This window comes from Arachis duranensis, chromosome 4, assembly GCF_000817695.3.
Source record: "Arachis duranensis cultivar V14167 chromosome 4, aradu.V14167.gnm2.J7QH, whole genome shotgun sequence".
Lineage (NCBI taxonomy): Eukaryota > Viridiplantae > Streptophyta > Magnoliopsida > Fabales > Fabaceae > Arachis > Arachis duranensis.
The window spans coordinates 101125846-101153532 of record NC_029775.3 but is presented as its reverse complement, the minus strand read 5'-3'; the positions used below and the strand labels follow the sequence as shown (position 1 = coordinate 101153532).

Here is a 27687-nt window from a genome sequence, read left to right as displayed (position 1 = left end):
AGTGTTTTAGTTATTATAATGTTGCACAAAATGGACTTAGAGTTAAAGTTGTTTGTGCTATCATAGATAGCAATTATGCCAAAAAAAATTCTAAGTTTATTTAGTGTTAATATCTTAGGAGGTTAAATATATAATTAATGGCCTTCATAATTCAATAACCTCTTAAATTTAGTTGTTATTATTATGATTTCTACATCACCTCAATATAAGTATCATATGTTAATGATTAAATAATAGTATTTTTTATAACATTTAGTGTTAATAAATAAAATTATATTTCAGAATATATTTTGTTATTTTTTTATTCTTTATTTATTATATATCTTTTAATAATATTTCATTTACAAACATATTATAAGACGGTCAGTAGTGGAGCTTAACTAGGGCAATGGGGTCATGGCCCTCCAAATTTTTTATAAAAAAAATTAGTAGTAGTTCTTCAAAAAATATAGAGTAGTTCAATTGGTTCAAATGCTTTACTTTGTTGGTTTCACAACACATTTGCTACTTGCTTGCTGCTTTCCTTCTCGTTATAAAATTAGATATTTTTATTTATTTAATTTAATATTATTTTATATATTACTGTTTATTTAATTTAATTTTTATATGATAAAAAATATTAGAATATTCAATAAATATTAATATTATTGTATTTGTATAAATTGATAAAAAAATCAATAAATATTATAAATTTTAATATTTATCCTTCTAATTTTTTTTACATATAGGATATATATTCAAATTTTTTTACAAAATAATAATGAAAAATCAAAGAATTGATGTATTTTTTAAGAGAAAGACTAATATTTAAGAAGGAGAACATATAATTTCTACAATATCAACACCTGTAGAATAGTTCTTCTATTTTATTGCGAAGAAAGTGAGATACAACCTTCAAAAATTCAAAGAGTTGCATCAGATGAGTATGACCTTAAATTTTTATGTTAAATTTTTGGCCCGCCAAAATTTTGTTTCAAACTCCTGAAGACGGTGACTTTTAAAAAAGATTAAAAATATTTGAAGAGAATATTTTAAAATTTTAAAAATATTTTCAATGGCTGTTTTGAGATTTTTTAAATTATTCGAGGATTATTTTGTACTTTACTGTAGGATCACATGTATAAACTAACATTCCATGCCAGCTAAAACCTAAGTGACTAATGAAGGGAGACTGTATTGTCTAATGAAAATAAACATTAGAAACTATTTTATATATTTTAAAACTTCAGAGACTAAAGTGTCTGATTTTAAAAATTTCAGAAACTGATCTAGATAATTACTCTAAATAATATATTCTCTTATGTATAATAATATTCATATGTATTAAATTATTTAATTAGTCATACCTAAATTTAATTAAATTATATTTTTAATTAATTTATTAAAAAGCAATATTATATGCAATATGCAATACATTTGAAAAGACTAATAAACGGTATTCTTACACATGACAGACCTAACAAATTTATATTGAGAGAACAAAAATAATACACATTACTATCAAAGGATATAATAATTCAAAATTAAAAAAGTGTACATTAGTTATTCGACATTACTATCAGATTTTTTACATTGAATTTTAAAAACATCTTTTTATTAGAAGAGACTAATGGAGTGACTCCACATTTTAATGGTAACTTTCTTTTAAAATATTTTTATTACTATTTCTAAAAATAAAAAATATATTTTAAATTAGTAGATTGACCAATTTACTTTAAAAATTTATATAGAGATAGTTATATATAATAAAATACAACGAAAGATAAAAAAATCAATAAATTGAGAATAAAATAAAATATATAAAGTCATGAAGAGAATAAAAAATTATATTATTACCTAAATTATAATTGCTTGAATTAAAATTTGTAATTGAAAATATCAAAAAGAGAAATAATGAAATCGGGAGATATATATAGAGTTATATAAAAAAATAAAGAATTTTGTTATCTAGATTATTTTTTTTTATTAGTGTAATGTTGATGGACTAGATGATGGTAATTAATTATAGTAAGAATATATAAGGAGTATATAAAAGTAAAAAATCTTATGTACTCTTACTATAATTAATTACCATCAATATTAAACTAATAAAAAATAATTTAAATAACATTTAAAATTTATTTTTTGATAAAGAAAAAATCATCTAGACAAAAAATAAAAAAAAGTTAAAAATATAATTAATTTTAGGTATATAAAATTATTTTATTTTCTTTCTTTTATTTTTACATTGAGAGCAATGTTTCCTATAATATCCTTTGAAAAATAATATCAACCCAAGCGTGATATACTTAAGATGATATCAACCCACGTGAAAAATAATATGCATTTAATATCAATTCACATAAAAAATAATATGCATTTATTTCGACATAATGTTTATCACACGCATTGGTCTTTCTCGCGTAGGTTTCAGGAGGAAAAGAGATTAATGTTCATTGCACACATTCGTCTTTTTCGCGGAGAAAGAGAGATTTTAGGGTTTTTAGAATTTGTAAAGTCAATCCTATTTTAATTTTTTTGTGGGATTTAATTAGAGTCAGGGTTTACACAATATATTTTTATAATTTATGAGACTGTGAGCTGAAATTATTTTAAAGAATTTAAGACAAATCTTAAGGTATTGGACTCAATTGATATCTCTATTAATAGTAATTAATTATAATAGAAGTATATAAGAAGTACATAAAAATAAAAAAATTTATATATTTTTTATATATTCCTACTATAATTAATTACCATTAATATTAAACTAATAAAAAAAATAATTTAGGTAACAAATTTGAAATTTATCTTTTGATAAAGAGAAGATGACCACTTGACAAGGAATAGAAAAAAAAATTAAAAACATGAAACTAAGCATTTAAAGAAATAAAAGAGTGACGGCTGAAATTTGAAAATGGAAGAAGACTAAATTTAATTAGGTTAACTAATAGTCAAAATAATAAAAAAAATTAAAAAATGGGTTTAAGACTTTGAGCATTTAAGCTTAATTTATTTAGGCCATGAATTCTTTACACCCATTTTTATGTGGGAGTATCATTAATCATCACTATAATATTTACAAAATAAACCCCATTTTTTATTTTTAAAAAAATTAATAATTAAATATTGATCCCTCTAATTTCTTTATTTTACACATTCTTCTTATCCCTTTTAATTTGAGTTTCAATGAAAGGACTAAAGAGACAAGAGCTCTCCTAAGATTTTTGCCCCTCTCTCAACTTCCTATCAACGTCACTCGTTTCTTATGCCTTCCTCTCCGCGGTAGCTCACTTTCTGATCCTCTCCATCTGCGCGGTTGCTCATTCTTCCCTGCACCGTGCTATCTTCAACGTCGCAATACGCTGTGCTGCCGCTGTTACACTCAGGTTGACCACTTCATTGTTTTTGTCGCCTCTCTGTTCCTCTTCTTCACTAGCGACTCTGATCTCTGTCCTTCTCCCTCCACCTCTATCTCTGAGACCTACTCCTTTAAGGTTCCATTTTATTTTTATTTTTATTTTTTTTCTATGAAAATTTTATGTGAATTTAAATGTTCTTCGTGTGGCAGAATATGCCTTCTGAAAAGTGTGCAAATGTGCAATTTTCATTGACAATAAATTTATTTATGAGTTTAATAGTTTTACTTGAATGTTATTTTAATTTTAAAAGAATTTCATAATAAACCAGTGAAAAGTTTTAAAATGGATTAAGAGTCTTTGATCATGCTTAAATGATTGAATTTGATTGTTGTAATTTGGTTGGTAGAAATTATTTTAATTTTTAATTGAATAAAATTCCTACTTTTTTTTATTTGAAATTTAACCTCTATTGTAAAACTAGGACAATGATTCTGAAGAGCCAAAATTTAATACATGATGTTTTGTATGAGAGAATTCACATTGGATTAGGAGTAGAAACAATAAACAACATAAGCGATAGTAGCTTATAACAAACTGTGCTACCTTACCTAAAAATATATGAGAATTGCTTAACTGTGTTATTATTCTATACATCACTTCTCAAACATAATCTTAGATATATCTTTTGCTAATTAAAATTGATTTTTGCTTTAACTTTGAAACTCTGATCTCAAAAGTTGGTGCTAAGAGTGGTTTAGTTAGGATATCAACTACTTAAGGGAGTGGAGTTGAGTAACACTAATCGAATAAAGATCAAACATAAAGTGCTTTATGCTTGGTTTATTGTAGAGAAGAGAAATTGCAACTAAAAACACTAAACTTAAAGTGGTTAACCTTACTATAGAAGAATTAATGAACTAGTTGATTTGTAATTGCTATCCCATTATCATTTTTTTGTCAGATTTTTAACTTCGTATACTTTAGAAGTTCTTAAGTCCCCAATACTTAATTAAGCTATTACCTTTTTTAATTTATTGTGTTTTTATATCTCTTTATCCACTTGATTTTGGTCTTATTCAATTTAGGGTGTATATGCTGTTTGTTGACAATATCAAATACAACATCGACATTCTGTGACAACGGATGTATTTGAGGGCTCCATGAATATTTTGAAGAATCGTGAAAGTTATAGTAAAGTATCTTTTTTTTTTACTCCTAGGTTTTACTATTCTGAGTCTTGAAACATCAAAACTTACTCAGCTTTATGTTGTATAATTAGGATTCAACGTCACCAACAAGGCATGCTATGTGAATTTGGGAATTACAAGGGTTGGATCGGGCACTTATCATCAGAAATGACATGCAGTCAATGCGATTTTAGCAAACATATGGAATGATTGGCACATTAAAATGTGGCATCCTATGAACATGAAGGACATAAAAAAATGATTTATTTGTAAAAAACTGTGTAGATATACATTAATGCTAGTCTAAGATATTATGATTTTTTACATATGTTGTTGTAAAGAACTGTGTAGATACATATAAGGTTGTACAATGAAAATCTCTTTTATTAATTACTTATCCCAATACTTTAGTTAAAAACTTGAAAATGAACCTATATTTTGTTTTGATTTGTCTTTTGTGTTCCAAAAAATTTTGTAAAATATAATATTTTTTTGTGACTAAATATTGGATCTCCTTTTAATATCTGTGAACATAGTTTATTTAGTGGATCAAGTTGAAAGTAATTTTTACCTAAAAAATAACTTTGATTTGTTTGGTCTTCTGAATCATAATGCTTAAGCTGTGACATTTTGTTTCAAACTAGCAATTATCTTGTGTTTCTAATATGGCAAATTTAGTTTAACATGCGGTTAATGTAAAAACATGAATAATAAGAAAGCGTATTTATTTAAGTTAATAAATGAGACAATAACTCTGTTTGGATTATTCAAGTCATGGAGTGCCATAAAAGCATTTGAAAAACCTTTAAACAAAGGAACCAACACGAATAACACTCTATTTATCTATTTCTCCTCAAATAACCTCCATTTTTTACTTCAGTTCCTTTAACAATCATCAAAACTCATTTTGGGAGTTCTTTACTTTCATTCTTATTCTAATTGAATACAAATTTAAAAAAAAATTTACAAACATAGCAATGGTTCTAATGCACCATGCATCAGCTTAACAAAATATATAACAATATTTGGCATTTATATTGACATTTAATAAACTACATTCTGGCAATTCTCTCCCCACCATGTTGTAGCATGTAGTCTTTCTTTATTTCCTCCAGAATAGCATCATTAGTACTGTAATAAAATAGAACAAATAGAAAAAGAAGCCCATTACTATATTTTCAAAACTAGAATTCTGATTGAGTGTGTATATAAAAGTAAGCCAATCATAATACCCTAAGATCAAATGATAGCAGATACATTTGAAAAGGTTACATGATCAAATGAGCTTGATGGCGAATATTTATAGAAAATTAAAGTCCAAAACCAGCATCAATCATTAAAACAGGTTCAATTGCCATTGCATTATTTGCATCTAATATAAAAAAATCAAAAACTAAGATTATAATAAAGAAACACATCTCGGTCTAAAGAAAATAAAAACTAATCGAAGTAAAAAAAGTACTAAAGAATTGCTATTATATATATGTATGTAAATTGTAAATGTAAAAAGGATAACATCTCCGACAAAGACCTAATAATATTTATGATCTTTTTTTTTTTAAAAGTAGACTATACTTTATAGCATACTCAATAAGTAGAGATTTAGAGCCAAGATTCCAAAAATTACATGAATAAAAGGTATTTGATCATGCAATAGCAAAAACATGAATTTATAATAAAAAAATTATGTGAAGTTAAAAAGATACATATTGACCATTATTGTATCGATTTTATCTAACTTACCAATTATTGACTTGTTACAAATCAATCTTTAACTTCGTTGCTACCATGCGAAGCATCCTCATCATATGCTAAAATATAAGTAAAACAGTATCATTACCAGCTATTAAGCAATTAGAATATTATCATAACTCATTGACATATATACTTACAATCTCATCATGATCAAGCACATCATCTTCAAAAATATCAAATTCAGGGACTTCTAACTAACATTGATCAATGTTCTGATGAATATAACAAGTTGTTCAGTTGTTCCATGCCACATTCACCATGACATGATTAACGCCACATCCAAAAGCTGGCCAGCATTAACACCTGCCAGCATTACTTGGAAAAAGAATCACCATCACAAAAGTACTATTTTTCACTTACTAATACAAGTTTATCAAATGCAAGTCAAAAAGTGAAGATTGAAAAACGGAGACCTCACATGAAGAAATTGACAGATACTTGTTGGTTCTCATAATGTGTTGGCTTTTATAATTCGATGTTCAAACTCAATGTATAATAATACATCACACAAATTTTCGCACATACATCTATGTCCTCTTACCTTATGCAATGCAACAATAAAAATAATAATTATCCTATATCCCATTCCTAACGAGGCTTTGCTACATGGATGAAATAGTGAAATAGTAACATTACATCCTATCATAAACTATGTCTGAATTTTGGAAAAAATTGCTTAACATTTCTTTTAACTTTGAACATACTTTAATCACCAACAACCATATTAGAAAGGAAGAGACTCATCCTAAAAACTATGAAACACAAATCAAACTTTAACAAAAAATATTATGAATTGTGACAGATTTCTAGCAAATAAAAAAAGATTCCTCAAGTTCAAACATTCAATATTTTCTGATATCATTATTCACAATTAAAAAATAGCAAAAAGTAGAATCAATTTACAAATATGACTACACTAGTAAATATAACTTTGCTGATTTTACAAATATAAACAAGTTAGAGATATAACACACATATATAATCACATAAAAATAAGCAATAGTTATAATACAAAAGTTAAAGTTCTTACTTGTAGCTAGCTAGGACTTCGGGGAGAAGCGAGAAGAGAAAGAAGGTCTTCTCAACACCTTTGGCAAGCTTGGAAAGCAACGAATATGAAACAGGACCAATGAGGACATGGACAATTTTAACACCAAGCTGAGCAAAAGAAAATAGATACTCAATCACAATGTTAATAATTTGATGTGCATAAACACGTGAAAAGGCTAAGAATTGTGTTTTGAAAATAATGATCCACTCAAGTGGCAAGACAAGGTTTGATACAAAAATCAATAACAATTTTCAATTCAAATATTGAATAGAGTGAAAAAAATAAAAAATATTTACTAGTTGTTACCTCTTATGCAAACCATGTTGGAGCGAGGTATAGGCACTCCAATTGCAAACATGGCAGTGAGACAAGGCGAGACCACCCAGCAACGATAGCGAGATACAGCGAGGAACAGAGTATCAATGACAGCTCACAATGAAGAGCAGATAACGAGCGAGGAAGTAGGGCAAGAAACAGAGAACCAATGACAACGTAGAAAGATCTGAAAGTGTGGTGCAGTGGCGGTAGAAGGAGGTAAGAACCCATAGCTAAATATCTCTTCTCTTTGAAAGAATGTTTAAAAGGAAAAGAGAACATTTTGAAAAACTAAAAATATAAAGAAGCAATGTCTAATTATCAAATTTTTTAAAAACAAAAAAGTGGAGTTCCATTCATAAATATTTTAGGATGATTAATGTTATTCCCAATTGTGTGGGAGTAACAAATCCGTTTATAGTGAGGTCATCCAAAATACATACATATGATTCAAACTTGAGATCTTTTTAAATTACAGCACAAGTCATCCACTAAGCTAGTGTTTTCTTTATTAAATAATATGCTAATAAGTATATATATACTAAAAAGTAATATCTTTTATTTACCAAACACTTATCATCCTAAAAAAATTAATAATTATATCATATTAAAGTAATTATATTGTAAAACATTCTTTTTATTCTTCAATAATAATATTGTATTTATTTGTTTTTATAATTTAATTTTGATACATTGATATTATAAAATATTTTACACAGTTATTTCATTATATTCCTTCTTTTAAATAACTATTTATACAATTAATATATAAGATAATTATTTTTATTGATGTAACATTATTAATATACTTGTGAAAATATATATTTTAAATTTTAAATTTTAATTTATTTTTATAATTTTATTATTTTTATTTAGTTATAACCGGATCAACTGGATGAATCAGTGATCCACCAGTTAAACCAGTGATCTGGTGACTCATTCATATGACCGGGTTAATTACCGGTTCGGTTCTGATAACTATGGTTGAATATTTTACTGCCTAACGTGTTACTATTTTATATCAAAGAGACTGGATTTTGACATGCAGTAAAGCTGAGAAATTTCATCTTGGACAATATTTTACTCTCTGTATTTGTAGAACGGTGGAGATCAAAGACCCATATTCTACAATTTCGATTATGCGAAAGCCATGATCACACTTCAAAACGTGACATAAACATACCTCAACAATAAACACGTACACCTGGTGCGGAATGGAACACTGACTAAATCACCATCCTTCATAATAATAGGGTTTTACTGGTTTCACTGTAGATGTACAGTGCACTATGAAGTATGGATACTTTTTTGATTTGTTGTATCTTCGTGTCGGACACATTTCAGACACGACACACCTTCTGTGTCCAACTGTGTCTTAATAAAAAATAAAAAATTCTTCTCTGGACACGCTTGGACACATTTAAATATCATTACATATCAGTGTGTCCAGTCTTATTCTTAACATGTATTATTGAAATAAGTTTAGAAATAGCATATATTATTAGTTATTAAAACAAAATATATTTTAAATACTTTATATAATTGAAAAAAGATATTTAAAATAATTAAAAAATTAATTTATATTTTAATATCAATAAAATATTAAAATATCATTACAATTTATTTAAAAAATATTTTATATTTTATATATATACCGTATCTCTATGTCTTACAAAAAATCTAAATTTGTATGTCTATATATTTCGTGTCGTGTCGTGTTCCATGTTCGTATCAGTGTCCATGAATCATAGACAGTACATTATACTTTTATGTTCACTTTTGACTTGTATATTGGATACTTATGACCTTTAGAAGTCTTTTTACTTTCATGTTATATATTGTTGTTGATTTTTGTTTATTCTATATGTTATCTTATTTTATTGTTATCCAACATATATTGTTAATTATTTTTTGTTTACTCTACATGTTCTCTAATTTTAGTAAGATGAATATAGTGTAATTAATGGTTGAATCAAAAAATTATTTATATAGAATTTTTTATATATTTATCTAGAGTGCAGAGAGTCTTAGATATTAATATACGTATATTAAATACAGTGTCATTAATTTCTCTACAGCCATATTTTAGAGGGTCTGTCTAAAATCAACCCACCTCTTATGAGCTTATCTGATGCACCACTAAATAAAAAGCGTTAGATTAGATTGACAAACAATCTAATGGTTTATATTTAAATTATTATTAATTTATTAAAAATTATACTAAAAGATAACAACTCTTTGGATATTTTAATATTGCCCAATATAAAAGTTCAGAACTAAACCTTTGTTTGCAACAGCTATGCGCCCCTGCCTCTTCCCTCCATCCACTTCCTCTGTCTTCTTCGTCTGAACCTCTGTTTCCTCTTCTACTCCCCTCTTCCCTCTGCTTCTTTCTCTACCCATTGTCCTCTGCCTTCTTCCACAACGAAAATTGGCTGGGTTTTGGTCAAATTCTGTTATTGCTTGGCTTTCGCTTATCTTCTCAAATTTTCGAAACCTTTTTAGGGTTTTGCTCAAAAGAGGTTGACTTTTAATGGAGCCTCGAGTTGGAAATAAGTTCTGTATCGGTTGAAAAATTGGTAGTGGATCCTTTGGAGAGATCTATCTCGGTGAGCTTTCTCTCCTCTTTCTTTTTAATTTTTTTTTGTGCATAATTGAACTTCTAATTTCTGAATTTTCCAATTAAGCTTTTTCGATTAGGGAAGTATTCCATAGAATTGTCAGAAGCAGAATAGAAGGGCGTGATTCTCTTGGAAAGAAAAACCTTGCTAATTAACCTTTTTTATGCATACCCTTCAGTTTTCATTGTTAGATTTTGCTTCCTTAGAAGCTGAGAATGCAAATCAGAATTGAAAATTAAGCCAACAATAAAAAACTTAGGGGGAGGATTCTTGTATCTAAGAATCGTGTAAAATGTATAGAGCTTAGATTAATTAAATTTCTGCTAAGCAACTAACTGACTTCTTAAAGTATTATTAATAAGGCAAATTCAATGATTCCATTTACACTACACTATTATTATTAACCTTACTAAGTAGATCTAATCACCAAGTAAAAATACAAATTTTTCTTCCAATATGGATAGAATGGTGATGGTGATGGTGATGATGGGAAGACAAAGAAGGGGCAATATGAAGGTCCTGATCCGGACTTAGCTGAGATGCTCGAAAGGGACGTGTTAGAGACGTCTCCCGGAGTGAGATGGGATGATGTTGCAGGCCTCACTGAAGCCAAGAGGCTTCTTGAAGAAGCTGTTGTCCTTCCATTATGGATGCCTGAGTATTTCCAGGTATTGATGGTTTATCTATACATACTATTCTAGTATTCTGATGTGTATATGAATGTTATACTTTATGATTGTTGTGGTGTCTGGTGCTTTTTATTCCCTTGGTAGTTGTTTCGCTATATGTTGAAATTTGAATTAATCTTGCATGCTACTGTTTCTTGTTTTTCCTTGGAATTCTCTCATGCTTGTGTAGTCATGTACACAAATTCTCTTGTTATGCTGAGCTCCGATGGCCTTAAGCAGGCTGTTGTTGTATTTCTATCCATTGTTGTTGTCATGGAAAGACCTTTTTCTTTGGAATTCATTATATGTGATTCTTACAGGGGATTAGGAGACAGTGGAAAGGTGTTCTCATGTTTGGGCCTCCCGGAACTGGGAAGACACTTCTTGCTAAAGCAGTTGCTACTGAATGCGGTACCACTTTCTTTAATGTTTCTTCCGCAACTTTAGCTTCCAAATGGCGTGGTGAGAGTGAACGCATGGTGTGGTGTTTGTTTGATCTTGCAAGAGTATATGCACCAAGTACAATTTTCATTGATGAAATTGATTCTCTGTGCAATGCTAGGGGGTAAGTCTTTGATGTTCTTTTCCTTACATAAAAATGTTGAGTTTTGCATCATGTATGCCATACTTTTATTTACGTTGGGAGATAATGGTTGTCAACTACCCCTTGGGTTCACCCTGAGTTTGTAGTATCAGTTGAGATTATTTGATTTCTGATCGAGTTGCATTTCAATTCATCAGGGCTTTTGGGGAACATGAATCATCCAGAAGGGTGAAGTCTGAACTTCTAGTTCAGGTTGATGGTGTAAACAATAGTTCCACAAATAAAGATGGTACCTGTAAAATAGTAATGGTTTTGGCAGCTACAAACTTCCCTTGGGACATAGATGAGGCATTGAGGTTTGTATTTGCTTTTCTGCATCCTTTTCTTATACTTCTTAATGTGCATTGCAAGTGATAGAAGTATGCGATGAATTAGTTATATCTGTCGGAAACCTCTTTTAATGTGCATGTACTGATACAATTAGATGTTGATGCAAATCAAATCAGGCGAAGGCTGGAAAAGCGTATATATATTCCTCTTCCGAATTTTGAGAGTCGTAAAGAGTTTATCCGTATCAATTTGAAGACTGTGGAGGCAAGTTAGGACGTTGTGATTTACCTATGATACTGTCTTAAAGATATTATTATTATGTATTGCCTTTAATTTATTTCTTCAATGGATTCAAATGAAAGACATCGAGCATCTAACAAATACAAGATAATCATGTTTTGCCTTTGCACCAGGTGGCCCCTAATGTCAATATAGATGACGTGGCTCGCCATACAGAAGGCTATAGTGGAGATGATTTGACAAATGTATGTCGCGATGCTTCCCTGAATGGTATGAGGCGTAAGATAGCGGGAAAACACACGATAAGATCAAGAACATGCCCAAGAATGAGATTTCAAAGGATCCTGTTGCTATGTGTGACTTTGAGGAAGTTTTGAAGAAAGTCCAGCGAAGTGTTTCTCAGGCTGACATCGAACGTTATGTTTTATTACCATGTTTTATTTTCTTTCCTTGTAACCAATGACCATTTAAAAAGTTCAGGATCTTAAAAGTTCTTAATTCATATATATAACCATATTGTTGTGGTAAACCAATTTTAATTTTAAGGAATAATTTTAAGAATTATGTAAACCAATTTTTATTTTATTTTATTTTTATCAATTCCAGGTTACAAATTTATAATTTTTAATAAAATGAATAAAATTTATAATTTTCATAGGTTTTGATTACTTATTACAAGTAATGAGATCATTTAATTAAAGCACATAATATAAAGTTAAAATCAAATCCAACAATACACATATGATATTATTAAAGCGCATAATATAATAAAAAGAAAAAAAAAAGAAAAAAAAAGTGTAGCACAATAATGGAGAATTATAATTGTTACATATAACTACTAAATTGGCATGAATCTTAGCTACACCAACATGCTTGTAGCACAGAACAGAACAAATATAGCATACAATCCCTGCTTCAGTAATCACTAATGCTCAATTCCACCTCAAAATAAAAATAAAAGATCACAATATGGCCATGAAAATAAAAAACAACAAATTGTTATTTTTACGGTATAGCAAGAAGGCACATCATCATTCAATCACACTCGAACTACTAACCATATAACAAGATGATACATCATCAGTTCAATAATACTCTAACTACTAACTGTTGGAATAAATTAATTTCAATAACCCAAATCATCCATATTGAATCACAAAAAATATAACATAATGCGAAAGCGTACCTGAATTCATAAACATGAATTATGATTGGAAGATTTTGGATCTTGTGGTTCTTTCGATCTTCCTCAACCAAAGTCTTCTGTATTCCTAGGTGGCTGAACTGCAACACTTTTGATGGGAAAAGAGTAACAAAGACGGCTTTGGTATATTGGGGACCGAAACCCTGAAGGTCTATTTATATTTGAGCATGGCACCCATTAAACCCTAAAGCCCAAATAAAATAGTATCTAAAGCCCAAAAGATAATATATCTAAAATCCAAAAGATAAGTATCTAAGGAACAAAAGATAATATCCGGTTTTATTCTCATTTAATTCCAAATCAAAAGTAACAATGACTTATTCAATTAGCATTTATAACAATAAATGAGATCATCATTATATAAGTCATTTAATTTGAAATAGGATAATTTGTGATTATAATTGATATATGTATTGCCCACAAATAAGTTAGAAAATTAAATAATTTCCTAACAATCTCCCACTTGGGCTATACATATATTCTTTCTTGACATAATCACATTTTATAAACTTTATGCGCGCATCTGAATGCTATTTCTTTCATTACTTTAACAATCTGGTCCGTCTCATACATTAGATATGGAACTACCACAGCTTTTATCACATTAAATGCCGTGACTAAACCATGCCAATCACCATCCTAATATACTTAACGACATAGATCAAATTTGGATGAGTAATATGAAAATTACATGCCAAGTGATCTCATGCATGTATATTTTCAGCTGGTCCAACTTTATTGAGATCAAACACAATACAAATATTGCAAAATAAACATTTCATATAACATGAAATAAACCATCAACTTAGTTCTGCAGAAAATAACTCAATATCTGTCATAGGACATATAGCATAAACTCTCACTAAACCAAGGCATCACAAATATTGACACCCATCCGAGCAGTGTGCTCATGAAAGACTTTAGGGATCAATTCCTTGGTTAATGAGTCTGCTAGCATATACTCTGTTCCTATATGTCCTATGAAAATCTATTTTTCTTAAACTTTCTCCTTGACAACTAAGAACTTGATGTCTGTATGCTTCGATTTTGTCAAGCTCTTATTATTATTGGAGTATAGTACTACTGACTTATTGTCACAAAATATCTTTAATGGCCTTTCAATGTCATCTACTATATGAAGCTTAGTGACAAAGTTTCGCAACCATATGCCATGAAATCATAATTAGAATACCTAATGATCTCCAAATTTTCTGATCTTCGATAAATAAGCATGTAATCCTTTGTTCTCTTTAAACAACGCATTACGCGTTTTAACAGCTATTCAATTACCCATATCCGGATTGCTCAAGTATCTACCTAACACTCCCACTATAAATGATATATTGGGATGTATGTAGACTTGAGCATACATTAAATTTCCTAGTGCTAATGCATAAGGTTTATCATACATTGTTGTCTTCTTAAGATCATTTTGGGGCATTGCTTGAGACTAAACTTGTCTCCTTTAACTACGCGTGTGTCCATTGGTCTATAACTTTCTATGACATATCTACTTAAAATCTTTTCGATATAGTTCTTTTGTGATAACCCAAGAATACCTTGAGAACGATCTCTTAGTATCTCGATTCCTAATACAAAAGATGCATCACCAAGATCTTTTATTTCAAATTTGTTCGATAGAAATTTCTTAGTTTCATGCAACAAGCCTATATCGTTGCTAGCAAGTAGAATGTCATCAACATATAATACCAAAAAAAGGTATTTACTCCCACTGAACTTGCGGTATACACATTCATCTATAATATTTACCTCAAAACCATGAGGTAATGACTTAATTAAACTTGTGATACCATTAACGGGAAGCTTGTTTGAGACCATATATGGATTTTCTCCTTTTTTTTATTGGATCTCCTTAATGACACTTCTTGAGGTTGTTGAGCTTGCTGTATGGGTTGGAGTTGATGAGGATTCTCATCATTTTCTTGTACTGTAGCAGTATCTCGAGCAACAATAATATTCTCATTGTTTTCTTGTACTGTAACTGGATCTACAGTAGGATTCTCATTATGCTCTTGTACTATAATTGTGTCTTGAACAATATTAGGTACAAAGACCTAATCATTGTCAGTTACAGAATCCTCATCAAAAGCAACATTCCTAATATTTCCTTCCCTCCCAAACTCAACATCCTCAAGAAATCTCGCATTTCCCATTTCAAAATAGACCTTGATGTAGGATTGTAAAACTTGTACCCCCGTGAACACTCAGCATAACCAACAAAGTAGCAACTAATTGTCCTAGAGTCCAATTTTCTTTCATGCGGCCCATAAGGTCGCGCCTTAGCTGGACATCCCCAAATATGCAAATATTTTATACTGGGCCTTTTCCCAGTCTAAATTTCATATGGGATTTTGTTAACTGCTTTGCTTGGCACCCTATTAAGGATGTACACTACAGTCTTTAAGGCTTCTCCCCAGAGTGATTCAGGTAAGGAAGAATGACTAATCATACTTCTCACCATGTCCTTAAGAGTTCGGTTCCTTCGCTCTGCAACAGCATTACTAGGTTTGCCTGGTATGGTGTATTACGGAACAATACCACACTCCTCCAGGAAAAGAGCAAAAGGCCCGGGACGTTGCTCACTTGAACCGTCATATCTTCTGTAGTATTCACCACCACGATTAGATTTGACAGCTTTAATTTTCTTTCCAAGTTGAAGTTCAACTTCAGCTTTGAAAGACTTGAAAACATCCAAGACTTGGGACTTTTTCATGAATTAAATATAGATACCCATAATGAGAGTAATCATCTATGAACGTAATAAAGTACCGTTGTCCATTCCAAGAGACAGTAGGGAATGGGCCACATATATCGGTATGTATCAGTTCTAAGACATCTTTAGCTCTCTCGGCACCTAATTTCCTTTCGTTTGTTGTTTTTCCCTTTATGCACTCAATACAGACTTCAAAGTCCGCCAAATTTAGGGGTCCAAAAATTTTATCCGATACAAGCCTCTGAATTCTCTGTTTAGAGATGTGACCTAGGCGTTTGTGCCATAATGATGCCAAATTCTCATTTAGTTTTCATTTTGTACCCGTTTGCAGTATTTCATTATTATAGGAATTTAAGTTAAGCCTATATAGATTATCCACCAAATGACCAGAGCAATATTATTTGAATTATAAAAGAGACTGACTTTATTGTCTCCGAATGAACAAAAATAACCTGATTTGTCCAAACGAGAAACAAAAACCAAATTTCATCTAAATGACGGTACATAAAATGTCTCTAATAAATCCAAGTAAAATCCACTCGTGGAATATAATCTAAAGGTTCCTATAGCTTCGACTGCAACCATATTGCTATCTGCCACGTAGATGTATCTTTCAGCATCACTTGGCGGTCGGCTCCATAGGAAACCCTGCATAGTGACACTTACATGAGTAGTAGCAGCAGAATCTATCCACCAAGTATCAACAGGTGCATAACTTAAACTAGCCTCAGAATAAACGAAAGTAAGAATTATACCCTTCTTCACACGCCAAGTGGCATATTTGGTACAATCCTTCTTCATGTGTCCCACCTTCTTACAGAAGAAACAGGTTGAAACTTGATCCTGTTTCTTAGCCTTTTTTCTGCTGAGAAGGCACATCCGCAGTAGTATCACGCTTTCTTTTATACTGAGAAGATGAAGCCATGTGAGCACTTTCAGTCTTATCTTGCTGTAACCTCTCTTCTTTTTGCACACAGTGAGATATAAGCTCATTTAAGGATCAAGTGTCCTTCAGAGTGTTATAACTCACTTTGAATTACCCAAAGTGTGCAGGAAAAGAAATCAAAATGAAATGCACGAGTAAATCTTCAGACAACTCTAACTTTAGTGCTTTCAATTTTGAAGTAAGATGAGACATTTCCATAATGTACTCCCTTATGTTCCCTTTACCTTTATACCTCATGGAGACAAGTTTGCTCAAAAGACTACTTGCCTCCGCCTTTTCATTCTTAGTAAAAAAATTTTCAACATCCTTTAGGAACTGTTTGGCATCTTTATCCTCAGTAATTGAGCCCCGAAACGCCTCAGAAATTGAGCGTTTCATGATCATAATACTCATTCGATTGGATCTCTCCCACTTCTCTATTTTAACCTCATTGAGATTTTCCGGAGTGGAAGTGGGTTTCTCCTCTCGAAGAGCTGTATCTAGATCCATACAACCGAGGACAATCTCCACGGTATCTTTCCAAACTTTAAAGTTTGAACCATTCAGCATAGGGATACTGCTAATTTGTGCAGAAATATTGGTAGCTGAAGCCATAGTTTCTAGATTAGAACAAAAAGAACATGCAGTAAATATTAGTTAATTAATGGAAAAAAATTCATATTGAGATATCTAGCACAACATTAATTTTCAATCTTTGGATAGAAAAATTAACTGTAAGTGATACTCTCATTGCAGTAATCAAATATTGTCAAAATTCCTGTCACACATTAAGCTTTTCTTTGGACCGACTTAATGCGCACATGGAAACTTAAATTTTGCAACATATTTATTACCGCATATATTTTTTATTAATTGGCCAAACAATAACCTTCCTTTGGGCCGATTATTGACCGCATAATTAATAGAAAATAAACAAAAGTGTGCAATGCTTATTATTTGGCCAGACAATAAACTTCCTTTGGGCCGGTTATTGTTCGCATAAATAATAAGCATTACTTTATTCTTAATTTGTTACCCAAACATGTAATTACTATCAATATGTGTATGTAATTCGGCCAAATATAGATCTTCTTTTGGACCGACCAATATTCGCATGAATTACATAATACCATATTCCTTATGTTTTGAATAAATCAATTTTTTACAAAAGATGCTACTTTAGCAGCATAATATCAATCAATTTATTCTAAAACTAAATCTTTATAAAATTGATGGGTACAATAATCGTTATATCCTAAGAGGATAATCCATTAATTTTATACCAAATTAAAGGTATACACATAATTAAATATGAGACAATTATAATTTAATAATGTTCTTTTAGTGCTTTAGAATAAAACATTTGTTTATTATGTAAACTAAATGCGAAATCGGTTTCATACAAAAAATATATATACCTTAATGAAAAAAATCAAATAATGATAATATAAATATTCATAATGATAATACACGTCTGCGTATATATATATACACAAAGAATTGCAATCACAGCACTAGCACAAAAGAATATTAACCTTTATGTTTGTGCAACAGAAGCAATTACATGTGACGCACACACAAAACATATATGTTAAAGTTAAATGTATTACATGCGTGACAATAATAAAGAATCACAAATACATTATTTACAATTCTATTATACAGCAACATCGAACGTAGACACATACAAACGCATATATCGATCCAAAATAAAAAAAAAACAAATATTTTCGATGACTAAATTATAGATGGCTCTGATACCACTTGTTTGAATAAATTAATTTCAATAATCCAGATCATCCATATTGAATCACCAAAAATATAACATAATGCGAAAGCGTACTTGAATTCATAAACATGAATTATGATTGGAAGATTTTGGATCTTGTGGTTCTTTCGATCTTCCTCAACCAAAGCCTTCTGTATTCCTAAGTGGCTGAACTGCAACTCTTTTAATAAGGAAAGAGTAACAAAGACGGCTTTGTTATATTGGGGACCGAAACCCTAAAGGTCTATTTATATTTAAACATGGCACCCATTAAATCCTAAAGCCCAAATAAAATAGTATCTAAAGCCCAAAAGATAATATATCTAAAATTCAAAAGATAATTATTTAAGGAACAAAAGATAATATCTGGTTTTATTCTCATTTAATTCCAAATCAAAAATAACAATAACTTATTTAATTAGCATTTATAACAATAAATGAGATCATCATTATATAAGTCATTTAATTTGAAATAGCATAATTTGTGATTATAATTGATATATGTATTGCCCACAAATAAATTAGGACTAACAATAAAGGATTTGGGCATTTAAACAAAATTACTTGAAAGGAAAACCACAATTATTGCTTCGCTTTTGGACCCAACGTGGACGCTGGCCTTGATGGATGACTTGCTATTGAACGATCAACGGAGAGGGAGAGTCTACCAACGACGGGGAGATGAATTGGACGGCGAAGGCTTGGCTGGACGGCGACGGCGAAAGCTGAGACCAGCGGAGAGTCACGTAGGTAATGATGAGTTAACAGAGAAAGAATTTGGGTATTAGAGTACCGTATGGTGAGTTTGGGGTGGAACTGTGAAGTGTGATGAATTAAGGATTTTATTAGTTAAATTTTAAAAAAATTTATGGTAAACATCAAAAAATAATAATTATTATTAAACCCCATGTGGAATATATTTATAATTTATCACTTGTATCTATTAAAAAAACTCAAAAGTCTTAAGCTTACTAAAGACAGACCTATTTTAGATATTGTGCATTCAATTTATGCACAACTACAGAGTTGTATTATTTTCTAGGTGTACTCGATTTTTTTTTCAGATTTCGGATGCAAAATACTTGATTTATATTATTATTGACTTTTTTGTTTCTGTACCCAAAATGTGTAATCCGTGTGTAAAATTATATTTTTTTATATATTATGCATTTTGATCAATATTATATTATTTAATTTAAATAAAAAAATTCAAAATTAAATGAGAGAAAATGGAAGTAACCATTTTGATGGAAAAGATAAATATCACAAAAGTGGGAGTAAGAGAGAATAGAATCACGCATTCTGTTTGTAATTTTTTTTTAGTCTAAGGAGAAATTGGTCTAATTCGGTTAAATTTGATTTACTTATCATGCAACATAACTTTGTTATATTCATTGTTGTTTTCTACTTTTTTTTAATACATTAAAAAATTAATTGATTTATTTATAAGACCTTGTAAACAAGTAATTTTTAGATACATTGATTTTTCGAAATACCACAATAGTGAGAGTAAGGGAAAAATGACTTGGCCAAAAGGAAGAAAAGAAAGGTATAATTTTCTTAGAAAAAAAGTTAGGGAAAATTACTGTAAAGAACTGTTAGGAAGACTTAATTATTAAAAAGAATTTTTAATACCAAAATTATTAAGAATGATTAAATCTTTTTATAATATTTAAGAAGAACTAAATCTTTTTATAAGAAGATAAATATATTTTTAATTATTTTTTTATTTATTTTGTATAATTTTTAATATATGCTATTTGATTTACAATGTTATATAGATATTTATGAATATTCACTTGGAATTAATTAGTTAATTAATTTAAAAAGAATTACTCTAATAAATTGTTAGGAAGATTTAATTATTAAAATATTGATTTTTAATTATTTTCTTTTAAAAAGATTTAATTCGTTTTCTTAAATATTATAAAAAAATTTGATTCGTTTTTTTAAATATTATAAAAAAATTTGATTTTTTTTAATAATTTTAATATTAAAGGCCCTTTTTAATAATTAAATCTTCCTAACGGTCCTTTAAAATAATTTTTCCAAAAAGTTTAATTGTGTTATGTTTAGATATGAAATTTGCTCAATATTTTATGTTTAGATCCCATATTAAAATAATATCTTAATCATCTTTAAATATTTTTTATCCTATAAAGAGCAATTTTAGGCATGATTTATTTTAGTTGGGCTTATTATTTTTGTGAATTGCATGGGACTGACATTATTTATGTAGAATTGTGTCAAAAAACCTACTATAAACTTTTGGGCTTAGCTTTGGCACCCTGTTTAAAAAAATGTTAAGAAACCATTAGTTTTGGTCATTATTTTTAATTATTGATTAAATGTTTTCAATTTAATAATTTAACAACATATTTTAATTTATACTTTAATTATTAATAATTAATTTTTAATTAAAAATAATAAATTATGGTGCCTTCTAATATTCTTCTTTAGGTTGTTCAAGCATCAAGCCGAACATATCACTACAGTAACTTTCTCACCGGAAACACTTGAATACATTGTCTGGGCAATAGAGCCTTCAACAAGCAGCTAGCATGATTGCCTGCTGCATGTGTATTATTTAAGTGTATCATGATGAGGAGATGAATGAGTAAAGGTAGCAAATGAAAAATTGTATACTATACTCTAATATTATGGACTAAAAAAATGAATATTATACCATAGTCATATCAACTAGCAAGAAATTAAAAATATTATTTATATACTAAAATTAATTATTAAAATTTGTCATTATATAAATTTAAGAGTATTTGGATTTAAATCGATCCAAATTAAACTGTTTATCTAATCTAATTCAAATAAAAAATCGATTAAAACGATATTAATTTAAATTTAATTAGATTTTATTATTATATTTAATATTTTACTTATAATATATTGAATTTATTAAATATTTTTATATTATTCATGTATTATTATTATTTAATAAATATTTTATATTCAAAATGTGATTTATTTATTTATTTTAATTAACCTATAATTTTATTTCTATTGTTATGTTATCATTAGTTTTAAGATATTATTGAAACTTGTTATGTAATTATTGGTTATTTATAATTGTTGGTTATTTAAAATTTGATGTTAAGACTTATTATGTATATTTAATTTTTTTAATTTAAAAAATCGCAAATCGAATCTAATCCAAACGGTTTGGAGTTGGATCAGATTTTTTTAAAAAAGTCATTCAATCTAAACCACACTGTAAGTAAAATTAGTGTTCGAATCGAATAAATTTTTTATTTAAAATTGATCTAAATCGCACTGCGAACAGTATATATTTATGTACAAATATATGTATTATTTAATTTAATTTTAATATATATTTTATGTTAGTGACTAATTTTAGTAATTTAGTTTTTGAGAGATACAACCGTGAGTGCAGTGAAGCGGTGATGGTCCATTGATTTTTGTGAATAAGAGAAAGTGACCATTTTGTAATAAAGTTCAATTCTAAATCTTTGTTGCAGTTTGCCATCTTGATGTAAAAATAAAAAAGAAGTAAATAAAATTACCATCTGCTATGAATATATAGATCTATCTCCTTCGTGTTAATATCTTAGAATATCATGATCTCTTTCAAGTATCCTATCTTTAACCACAACGATAATACTATTGATTAGTGTTTTCTTATATATTATAACGATGTATAAATGATATTATACAATAAACACTTATGAAGATAAACCGCATCAAATATATAATTAATAAGAGCATTTTTGTTACAGCACTACTCCACTGAGCTCTTTCTCTAAAAACCTCCAAAATAGAAAACACAAACATGACACATCACAAAAACATATAGTAGACACAGTTTAACTAAAAGAAGCAACTTCCATTGATTCCCCATGTGGCTTATATGCATCCACTTATTTACCACGTACACATGCCTTGCAGGTACATTTCGGTATCCCTCTTCATGATGAGTAGCTGCTTCATATGCATATCAACCTCACTGCACCCTACGAGTTAAAATAAAATTATTAAAAATATAATTATTTATATTATTTCTTTTTATCATTTTAATTTTTTTAGGATAAACTAGTTTATGATATGGTATCAGAATTTTATATTAAAAAAATCTAAAATTTAATCTTTGGTGAGCTTCAAAAATAAAAGAAATAGCAAGGCTAATAAAAGAGAAAAAAAAAACTATGCAAATCAAATAAACCAAAAAAAAAATTGAAAGAATGTATTAGAGATATAATTTTTCATATTATTTTTTTTATTCGTTTAAATTTTTAGAAAAGAGTGGTTTTGTGACAAATAATATATAATTATTTTTTATCTTGAGAAACTTTATATATAAAACTCCTATAGTTAACTGCTTCATTTCTAATCATCATCATTTGCACTTTCAAGATAGAAATAAGTGTTACTCTAATTTAATTAACCAAACTACCAAAGTGTTGGTATATTTCTATTTCTTTTGGGTATTTCCTTACATATATTACTAGTACGGAACAAGATTACTGATCTCTTTTTCTAAGTAGGCAAACTTTTTCTCTAAACTAGCGTCCGTTACTTTAGTAGTAAAATATGGATACTCTTTCTATAGTATGCTTTTTATCATTTCGTTAATAGTTTTGCTGATTGTATTTATATAGTCATATAACTTATAAATACTTTGAACAATTTAAATAAATCATATACCAAAAATTAGTTACTAATAAAATATATATTAAATCTCATTACGTTACTAACAGCATTTTTGTTAATTTCTGCCAATTTTTGTTTATAAATGTGTTTAATAGAAGTGTTTTTGTGGATGTGTCTAATAAAAATATTTTTTTATGATTATATCTCATAAAAATATTTTTATAGATATATTTTTTAAATGTATCTCTTTATACATATATTTAAAATATAATAATTAATTATTGTTAATAATAAATTTACAGATAATTTATTAGTACTCTATATTTTTCTAAAAAATAATATATATATAATGAAAATATGGGAATAACATAAACACACACATACAGAGGCCCGCGCACATGTATATATGGATTTAACTCTTTTGTGCCTGAATACATTAAAAATAATATATATATAGAACTACTTTCATAATTGATTTTTAGTACATATAGTTCTTTAATACTAGAATATTAATTAGTTCATTAAAGTTGGTGTTTGATATTGAAGACATCACATAGAAAAAATAAAACAACAAAGAGCATGTTTAAAAATTAAAAAATAGTACAATCTTTTGTCTCTTCATGAATTAGTTTTATGTATCTTGTCTTAGAAAGTAAGCCTATTAGGGGAACATATATATAAGTACCTGGCGCAATCAACCGAGGGGCTGATTTGGTAAGGAATGTTGACCCGGCATTTGCTGGGGAGTCCGGCAGCAAGGTTGAGAGTATTCTGATTGAAATTGATTCCTCGGATGGCGTTCTTGATGCAAGTGCATACCGTTTGCCGGTCTTGTCTCGCCGGAGCCAGGCTCAAAAGAGTCCTGATTCCGTTGCAGCACTGTGGGGACACAGCGCTGCCATTTTCCACGTAGGAAATGCATGGCGTCAACTGTTGCACCACTTGCATGCAGGACACTGCTTTCGTCTTAGGGACGGAAGTAATAAGCGTCATGCATACAAGTGCAATGCAAATAACAAGAGTGTTTTTGGCCATGGTGAAAATGAAGTAATTCTTTCTTTTGAGAAAATTTGCAAGAATAACGAAATGTGTTAGATGAAGCTAAGGTCTAGTAGTAGTGGCTTGATTTAATTTGTTTCCACTGTAGAATTTTAGTGGTGTATTTATAGAGGGAAAAGGGTATGGTTATGGAAATTTGGGGTGGTGTAATTATTAGAGGATCATATATATCTTATTATATCATATATATATTTGAGACCATGTTCTGATTTGGTAGTTGGGGATAAAATGCAGTGTCATAATAATGGATTGTGAAGTGGTTGTGGAAATTTAATGCTACAGTCTAAGGCAGATGAATCCAGGAACCGACTTAATGTAACATGCTCTAAAAAGAAAGAAAGAAAGTGTGTTAGATTATTTGAACTTAAAATATCAAGGCAATAGTTATATTTAGAGAAGGTAATTTTGAACTTGAACACTCCACAAAAAGTTATCCACCACGTTCAACCATTGAATTCTCTGAATTTTATATTTTTTGAATTATTTTTTATATTTTTAATTTTAGTGAGTAGTTATCTTTTGGGTGCAACGGATGTTGAGCTTATAATTGGATTTAAAAATTGTTTTCTCAATATTTATAAATAGGTAGCTAGGAGAAAAAGTGTTTTCTAGTAAAATATTATTGTTAGAGAAAAATGTTTAATGGATTTTCTGAGCGGATTAAAATTTGCGACACTAATACTCCAACGATAATACTCCCATACTATGAGAACAAGCACTATACTCTAATTCTTTCTGCTAGTCAAATAACAGGATTTTTTTTTAAATAATAAAAAATATTTTAACTGAAATAAATAATTTTAAAAATAATTATGAAAATATGTAATATGTCTTATTTCATTTACAGTGTAAACGAGATAAGATAAAGCTAATTGATACATGTATATTTTATTTACAGTATAAACGTAATACATGATAAATTACAGTGTAAATAAAATATAGCAAGACAAATTTTCGATAGCTATAAAAGGATGTACAACTTTTGATATTCTCCACATACATTTTATATTCTCTTCTCTTCCATCTTTCTTCCAAAAACTAAGCAAAAATGTCCGGTAGTAGCGGATATGTGGTTGTCTGTGTGTATTCCAATTGTCGTATGAGAAACAGTGATAATGGGGTGATATTTTAGTGTGATAATCTTTACTGTTGCGCACTCAACGAGTAAGTTCGTTGTCAGAGTTGAAGAGTCTGATGTTGAGTAACCTTGGTGGTTTAGGGAGAAAAGAGACCGGAAGGGTGGAATATAGGTTGCTAGCATCGTTGGAAAATGTAGTTTTTTGGTTTCGTCTGTTTTGCCTTTATGGCGACGAGCATGTGCGCCTCATGTTTAACATCCATGGGAGAATTATGGTGGAACAAGTGATGGAGCTTTTTGCGGACGTTGCTGATGTTGGTGATAGAGGATCCGTCCACTTGACCTTTGTGTAGGATCGGATAACCCACCTCTCGCACCACCACCGATTCATGTTGCTAGTCCAGTGAAAGATGATGATGAGGAGGAGTTTGTATCAGAGACACCGGTCAAAGCAACGGTGTGCTATGTTTTGCCCCCCTCCCTCCCCCAACCCGATTTCAGCACTATCAAATGTACCAAGTCACTATCATGCATTGGATCTAAATGCGATGCATGAGAAATCTCCATTTTTCAATACCGGGTAAGACGATTACAACCTAGACGATGAGGTAAAGTTTTAGGTTGGCCACAGATTCAAAAACAGAGATACAGTAATGCAAAGTGTGAAGAACTACAACATTCACATAAGTGTTGAGTACCAAGTTATCAAATTGGACCGATTAAAGTACCATGTGCATTGTCGCCAATGTACAACTGGATATCCCTGGAGTCTCCATGTAGTCCTTTGACAGAATCTCGGATATTGGTGAGGTCAAATTTAAATAAAATCTTTTATGTTAATAATTACTAAGTTAATTAATAAACATCTCCTCGATACATTAACGAAAATAAAAATATTTACTAAAGTAATTAATAATCTAATTAACAAACTTTTACTTAATAATTTAATTTAGGTAAAAAAATTACATAATTATTTACTTAAAAAATAACTTTTACTTGGATAATTAATAACTAAATTTTAATAAATTAAGAAACATATAATTAATAAATTAACTTCAAGAAAAATATCTACCACAACATTTAATATCTAAATTAATAATTATGTGCTTAATAACATAATTACAAAAAAATTCAGAACCACATTTCCAAAATCGTACTCTATCAGTGAACTGTTGCTAACGATATATTTAGCCACCTAAACCATAAATTATATACTAGTTCTTGGCAAGTATCCTAACCATGACTACACATATATGTGATAACATAAGCGTGAAGATAATAAAACTAACCGCGAAGTCGGCTATCCCGGTGACGTGCCAGGTGGTATTCAGTCGATTGATATCCAAATCACGTGCATCTGCGCATGCCATCTTAGATTTACTCAACAATATAATCAGAAAAGAATAGAAGAGAGAAAAAAATAGTCAAAAGATTGGAAATGGGACCCGAAACGTTGTTGTTAACGACATGTATATATAGATTGTGTCCAATTTTATCTTGTTTACACATGTCAATCGTACTGTCTTATCTTGTTTACACTGTAAACGAGATAAGACATCCTAAATAGTTTTGTAATTATTTTTAAAATTATTTATTTTAGTAAATAAAATATTTTTTTATTTATTTAAAAAAATTCCCAAATTAAAAGCCAACATGCAGCATAGTTTTATTGTTGAAGTTATTGGGAGTATTAATATTACAGGTGGTTAATGAGTTAGTTAACAATGTGTTATAGAGTTCTCTATATATATACAGTTATATATTTTTGTATTGAGTATGTGTAAAAAATATAAAATTATAATACACAATTTTACTTGTGAGTCTTAACAAAAAATTCTCTTCTCTCTTCTGTTCTTTCTTATTTAAATTTGTTTTTTTTTTTGTTTATCAAATATTTATTCTTGTGCACTTTGAGATAGATCTTTCAGAATCTAATATGGTATCTAAAGCCTAATTCATCCCTTTCTCCATCTCACACTATCACCACTATTTCTTTCTTTTTCTATCATAGAAATTTTTTTATCAAATTCTACCAACAAGAAAGTATTTTTTTTCTATTCCAGATAAGCTCAATGAGAATAACTGCTCAATATGGAGATATCAGACTCTTCTCACTATTCAAAGTATAAGCACGGATGATCATCTCTATGCAGATCCAATAAAAAAAACACAATTTGAATTACAATCTTTCAAGACTTAGAAACTATAAGATATAATACTTTTTTCCTCGATCGTTCCATCGAT

The 27687-nt window shown here is 29.3% G+C and overlaps 1 protein-coding gene and 1 pseudogene across 1 annotated transcript; one reads left to right on the top strand and one right to left on the bottom strand.

Annotated features, from left to right (window-relative positions):
* Positions 1 to 7756: 7756 nt before the first annotated feature.
* Positions 7757 to 15378, top strand: LOC107485265 (katanin p60 ATPase-containing subunit A1-like; annotated as a pseudogene).
* Positions 15379 to 22322: 6944 nt separating this feature from the next.
* Positions 22323 to 24466, bottom strand: LOC107485287 (non-specific lipid-transfer protein 3). The gene is made up of 2 exons (XM_016105800.3): positions 23992 to 24466; positions 22323 to 22669 (listed from the first exon to the last, which is right to left on the bottom strand). The coding sequence occupies exons 1-2, from the start codon at positions 24339 to 24341 to the stop codon at positions 22660 to 22662; spliced, it is 360 nt and encodes a 119-aa protein (XP_015961286.1). The 5' UTR covers positions 24342 to 24466; the 3' UTR covers positions 22323 to 22659.
* Positions 24467 to 27687: the final 3221 nt, after the last annotated feature.

Excerpts from the sequence above, each read along its gene's own strand:
- LOC107485287 (XM_016105800.3), bottom strand. The coding sequence starts at position 24,341 with ATGGCCAAAAACACTCTTGTTATTTGCATTGCACTTGTATGCATGACG.